The following is a 5904-nucleotide window of genomic DNA, read 5'->3' on the forward strand; positions in this document are numbered from 1 at the left end:
AAATATCGTTAAAAGTGTTTTAAGTGATAAATTAGTGTTTTATCGCAGTACTACGATGAAATAAAATTACGTTAGTAGTTAATTAACTGCGCCCAAGGCCCACTATAAGTTATAAAAAGTCATTCTTTACGCGGTCATTATGGCTGGGAGGCCTAAAAGACGTCAAGCAGAAGTTGATCGTATATTTGAAGAACTTCTTAGAAATAAAGGAAAGTTTTTGAAAAAGGGATATATAATCGAGAAGTCATTGGAAAAGATCAGTGGAATATTACGTGCAGATGATGTCACAATATCAGCCATAGCTTGGTTTTCAATCGTCTCGAAAAATTATAATGGAATTTGGGACTATTCATGGTGTAACTATTGTTATCAAAATTTACGTATACGATTATAATTAAATTTAATTTAATTAAAGTAAACAATTTGCCGGTTTTAGTATTAGTTAAAATTTGGGCGATATAAACGAATTGAGAGTACTAATTCCGCTTGTGTACTAACAATTGTAAGTGTCGAAGTTCAGTGAACGTATCAGCGAATAATTTTTAAATATATGGTGCTAAAAATCATTAATATACTCCAATATTCAAGAGTTAATCAGTTTTAAATTATTGAGGTAAAAATTTGTTTAAATAAAAACATCAAAAATATTTTTGGTACCAGAGGAATATTTGATTTATGTAAAGGAAGGTTTTGGTTTTAAATGTCAAATCAAATAAATAGAACTAAGAATAATGATTAAAAAATTGGAGAATTATCTTTTACCTTACAACAAATTATATAAAATTAACTACACAATTTCACAGGAGAAGTTGAACTACTAAACATTGTGCTAAACATAATACAAATATTCAATGTAAGAGAGGCTACTAAAATTTTTAATTTGATTTCGTAAGCTTTCACACTTTTATCTTTTTTAATAGAAATTATTCAGTGTAGCCCTCAAGGTATTAAAGAGAAATAAGGTTATTACTTCTAATAAAAAAATTAAGAGAAACGTGCAGTGGAGGCTTAAGAAGGCTGGGTCCCCGGGGCGGCGGCAGTGTTTTGTGACACCCCCCAGAACCGTGTAGAAGTTTTCACGGGTTTTCTTCAAGTTTAATCGTTCTGATTTGCACCCCCCCTCGAGCTTCTCCGATGGCACCCCCTACTGCCCTGGTACCCGGGGCGGACCGCCCCCCCCATAGGCCGCCACTGGAAACGTGTTTAACTTAGCCACAGAAATGATAGTATGAGGAACAATTAATCGAAAAGCAACACTCTTCGTTTATTCATAAAATGATAACATTCAACCATTTCAGAACTTGGAGTTAGTAGTTTTCAACAACTTGTAACCAAACTTAAAATGCTAGATTGATAATAAACTTAATCAGTTGTGGGATCGTTGTTAATGGTAATAAAGAATAAACCTACTAAATATCTATAACCGTCTATATAATTATTGAAATAAAATCAACCATTTCAATTTATCCATTCATGAAAAGCATTGAAGCATTGAAGCAAACGCACGATGGCTTCCGGATTAAACTTTATAAACACAACCGTGTAAGAGATACCTGAGCCGATGTCGAATAATAAAATATTATTGGAGATAGTGAAACAGGAACCAGCTTTGAAGTAAAGTTACCTCGACTGCAATTCACAGTACAACAAGAATAAGTGACTGTAATTTTCTTCGCTCGAGAACGATGGTAGAATGCCCAATAGGCGATCTAATTCCCCGAGCAATTGGGACGCGTGAAAATTTACCAACATCAGTGACACAAAACGATGAAAGACGTTGCTGCAGTTTCCCAAAGGTTAACTTACGCAATGAGAACCGGTCACAGCGTAGATGTGAACCAAATGCTTCGAATGTTAATAATTTCCTTTCGAAATGAAGACGCTCGAATGAAGACTATCTAAAAAAGATATTTTTGATTTTTCGAAAGCAAATTCAGATAACGTTTAAATACATCAGCAACTACGTTGGTTTTAAAGAATACAATATTACTTGCCCAAATGCAATACCGACCATTGCCAGAACCGTTAAACTTGCCATAACAGTAATGTACGCTTTATTATATTTCCTATTCCACGAACTAAGGTTACAACTAAAATAACTAAAATTGGAAATAGTAGGGTGAAATTTATAACATTTTGGTAATATACGTGGCATAATAAAAAGTCATAAAACAAAAAAATATTATGGCTGTTGTAAGTATCTTAATAAACCTTGACATATGTCTCTCTACAATTTTCCTATCAAATGAATCTTTAACAAAAAGTATCTTTAATTGATTATCATTATGGATAATTAAAACGTTTGGAAAAGAAAAGTCAGAGATGCCCATATGATTAAAAACTTGCCAACAGCTTTCCACATTCGATGCAACACTTTCCAAATCTTCTTGCTTATGAAATGGTTTGTTATGTTGTTTTCCTTACACGAAGGGCGTGCCATCAAAATATAAATTTTTCTTTCTATTGTTACGAGCAATTGGACCAGAATAAAAATGTTAAAAATCGATCAGCAAATATTGTAGACATTCATTTTTTGTTTACATTAAAAAGCGCTAACTGAAAGTCAGTTTTTCAAACTTGGCGCGCTACTCTGGGGCATCGCTTTTAAGGCTAATGAAATCTTTTTTCTTGTCCTTTTCCTGAACTAGCGAAGAAGAGGAAGGATAGTTAAACTAAAACGTCTTCTGTTCGTAAAGTGCTGTTAGAGGGGATTGTATAATAAAAGATAAATAATATAATAAAGCCTTCTGATTAATGTTTTATATAATTTTCTCCTGGATAAATGACAAATGTGGATTTTCAAAATGTCCGGAATTGGCTACTCGACAAGATTAAACTAACTTCTCCTACTTAAACCAATTTTTACCTCGAAACGGCCTTTCAGTTATTTATTTTGTAAGGCAAAGCGGCCGATTCGATAAAACCAAATTCTTTTATGCAAACCTTGCTACCTTGACATTTCCATCTCTCAGCGCCGTTCGCATATCGACGCTATGACCAACTGTGACATTATTAAACATAAAACAATAAAATTAATGATAACCTTAACCAAATTTTTGACGATCACATACCAGTTATTAAATGGTAGGTATTCAAAATCTGCACCACGAATTCTCAGAACCAATAAATAGAAATTCAACATTTAGAAAATTATTCAAAATTGGTAAAGGATAGATTTTTCCTTATATGAGTTAAAGAACACCAAAGTCAAAAATTAATCCAAAATTATACCAAATACCTTCTTTTGAGGCTCATCAGTACTGTGGAGAAATTCTGTCTCTACTAGGCAACTTTTTCACCCGTATTCTGCGCTTAAGGTAAGTTGAACGTCATCTTGACTAAGAGCTTTCATTGGGCGGAACGCTGACGACCCCCGCGTTTCACCCCTCTTGACTAAGAGACCTGATTAGCGGGATCAGATAGAGTTCGAATGACGTAAATTGCAACTTCCGTCATGTTTTCCATAGACTCTCAACAGTACTCAAAAGATTGAAATTTATTTAGTCTTTGCTATTTTCCCCATTATTTCCCAAAAAGCCTCGTGCTGGAGCTGTTGCTGTTCTAGATGCAGCTGTAGCGGAATTAAGCTTAGCGGATAACGAAATTTATACGAGGCAGCAACGAGATCCGTTTGAACTTCCAAATAGAGTTTTTAACACAATATCGAGTGCCGAAAGACGATGTAAGTAACTTGTGCGAAATATTAAAGAATTGGACAAGCAGTATGTTGAACAGGATGTTCTAGCTGCTCTGATGTTTTATGGCTCTGGTTTGTTTCAACGAGCAAGTAGCTACGAAAAAGTGATGAGCCAACCATCTGTCAGTGTGGCAACAGGAAGAGTAAGTGAAGCCATTATAGCTAGAATGTGTGCATTTCCCACACAACCAGAGTACGTTGAAGAAACCAAGGTACGTACAAATGACTTTATTCAACATATAATACACTAATTCCGAGTTTTACTTTTCAGAGGTAATTCTTGAGTAGGTGCGTTGAACTGTACACATGTCAATTATTCCATCAGTGTACAAATAGTCTGCGATAATCATCTGAAAATTATTAACCTTTTTGCTGGCTGGCCAGGCTGCATCCATGACTCATTTATTTGGTGTCACTCGGGTATGTTCTGAGATTTCTTGCATAATAGAATGCCTGTGGGATATCTGCTGGGTGATGTGACCCTGTGTTATGACTTCATTTCTAAACCCTAACACTCCAAACGAGGTTGAATTTAACATACGCGACAAGCGAGATATTCCATAACTTTCGCCAAAATAGTTCCCAAACGTTTATACATTTATTAAAGGGAGGTGTATGCCATCGTAGCAAGCAAATCCTGGATTTCTCCAACATCTCGACAAATATGCTTCTCAACTTCCACGAAGTCGTCCATCACACTGCCCAGCATTTGTTTCAGAGGAAGTTTCTTTGATGGTGGCTCTAGAAGTAGGAAATGGTTAAGCTTCAAGTGGAAGTTTCCCTACCTCCAACTGATGAAGGCCAAGCGGCCAGTTCTCAAATCAGTCTTGTAGTGGTTATCAATATCGTTCATCTTAGCAGGTAGTTCTCATGAACAAATGGCAAAAGATATTTGTTACTAATGGATTTCAACTTACAGTAGACGCTGCTTCTTTGTTGATTGGAAGAGGACTTGGAATCGTCTCTCCATCGTGATCAAAGAAAATATATGCAATGGAGCTCTAATGACTTTCTTCACCTTGTTCGTTCAAAGCCGTATCAGCGGAAGGAACAACCTCACTGGACCCGGATTGGCAACTTATGTCATGGGCCACAGCATTAAACAAATCCACGAAGTTGGTGACTGAATAACCATTGCTGCCCCCGGATAAAGATGTTTTGTCAATTAAGTGCCTTACATTCGAAGTGCAGGGAAAAATTTCAACTCCCCAAACTGCGCAGGGACAGTGGTACTCCTTTGAAAGACATTCTAATATTACAAGGTGTTCAGATCTTTTGGAGAAAGATATTTCTAGTCATTGCTGTGCGTTATTCATTGAAAGAATGGGTTTTAGGGGGGTATGTGTTAAAAACAAATTTCTATTAATTTCTCGCATGTTTGTTATTTTCTTTAATTTATTCAATTTCATTTTTACTTGGAATTTTATCATATTTTGATTGTGGAATATTGTGCATGTACACTGTTTTTTTTTGACATCTTATATGTTTTTGGTTGGCCTTTTCAATGACTTAACCTATTGGTTTTTACATATGTTTTAATTTCGGTACTCATTTTTGTTACATTTATGGCTACCTAAGTAGCTAGCTATTTCTTTGGAACTATGAATTGCTAAGCATGAATTGCATGTTGGTAACCTATTGTTAATTAGTATATTAGATTTTTAATGGTCGTACTCGTTACTTCCAGAAGGAACTGGTGTCTCTTGGGGAAGAGTGGAAACGATACTCCCTGGTATCCCTTAATTTATATGTGACGTTAGTTACGAAAGGGCTAATGCTCTCCTCCGTTGGAGTTAATTCAGGCACATCCGATGAAGATCGTCCATCTGTTTCTCGCAACTTCACAGTAACATTAGCAGCTCTGTCCTAATTTTTTCAGGCTGTCTGTTGTTTCGTCCAACTTAATTATCACAGTTAGTGATGATGTCCCATAATTCAGATTAACAGGGTTCGTACACGACCTGGAATACCTGGAAAACCTGGAAAAGTCAGGGAATTTTAAAATGTTTCCAAAAGGTCAGGGAAAAGTCAGGGAATTTTAAAAGGTTTCCAAAAGGTCAGGGAAAAGTCAGGGAATTTTAAAATGATTCCCAATGGTCAGGGAATAGTCAGGGAAATTGAAAATGGTCCAAAATAGTGAGGGAATTTTAAAATGACCCCAAAAACAAATCCGACAAATAAATTTTTGAAAAATGTATTAAAAATAC

General features: G+C 35.6%; 1 protein-coding gene across 2 annotated transcripts; it reads left to right on the forward strand.

The window, feature by feature from the left end:
* The first annotated feature begins 4017 nt into the window (after positions 1-4017).
* LOC149949853 (uncharacterized) lies at positions 4018-5547 on the forward strand. 2 transcript variants are annotated; one of them, XM_090169320.1, is made up of 5 exons: positions 4018-4117; positions 4305-4558; positions 4617-4812; positions 4884-5035; positions 5385-5547. In XM_090169320.1, exons 2-5 carry the CDS (start codon positions 4452-4454, stop codon positions 5449-5451), a joined length of 522 nt encoding a protein of 173 aa, XP_090025446.1. In that variant the 5' UTR covers positions 4018-4117; positions 4305-4451; the 3' UTR covers positions 5452-5547. The 2 variants fall into 2 exon arrangements, with proteins under 2 accessions (XP_090025446.1, XP_090025447.1); XM_090169321.1 differs by having other exon boundaries at positions 4620-4812.
* The last annotated feature ends 357 nt before the right edge of the window (positions 5548-5904 follow it).

This window comes from Leiobunum rupestre, chromosome 3, assembly GCF_980474605.1.
Source record: "Leiobunum rupestre chromosome 3, qqLeiRupe1.1.hap1, whole genome shotgun sequence".
Classification (NCBI taxonomy): Eukaryota; Metazoa; Arthropoda; class Arachnida; order Opiliones; family Sclerosomatidae; genus Leiobunum; species Leiobunum rupestre.

What these genes read in the sequence shown, in the direction of transcription:
- LOC149949853 (XM_090169320.1), top strand. Translation starts at nt 4,452, where the DNA reads ATGGTTAAGCTTCAAGTGGAAGTTTCCCTACCTCCAACTGATGAAGGC. An exon ending in AATATCGTTCATCTTAGCAG is followed by an intron (nt 4,559 to 4,616) that starts GTAGTTCTCATG and finishes TTCAACTTACAG; the next exon opens with TAGACGCTGCTTCTTTGTTG. An exon ending in GCATTAAACAAATCCACGAA is followed by an intron (nt 4,813 to 4,883) that starts GTTGGTGACTGA and finishes TTACATTCGAAG; the next exon opens with TGCAGGGAAAAATTTCAACT.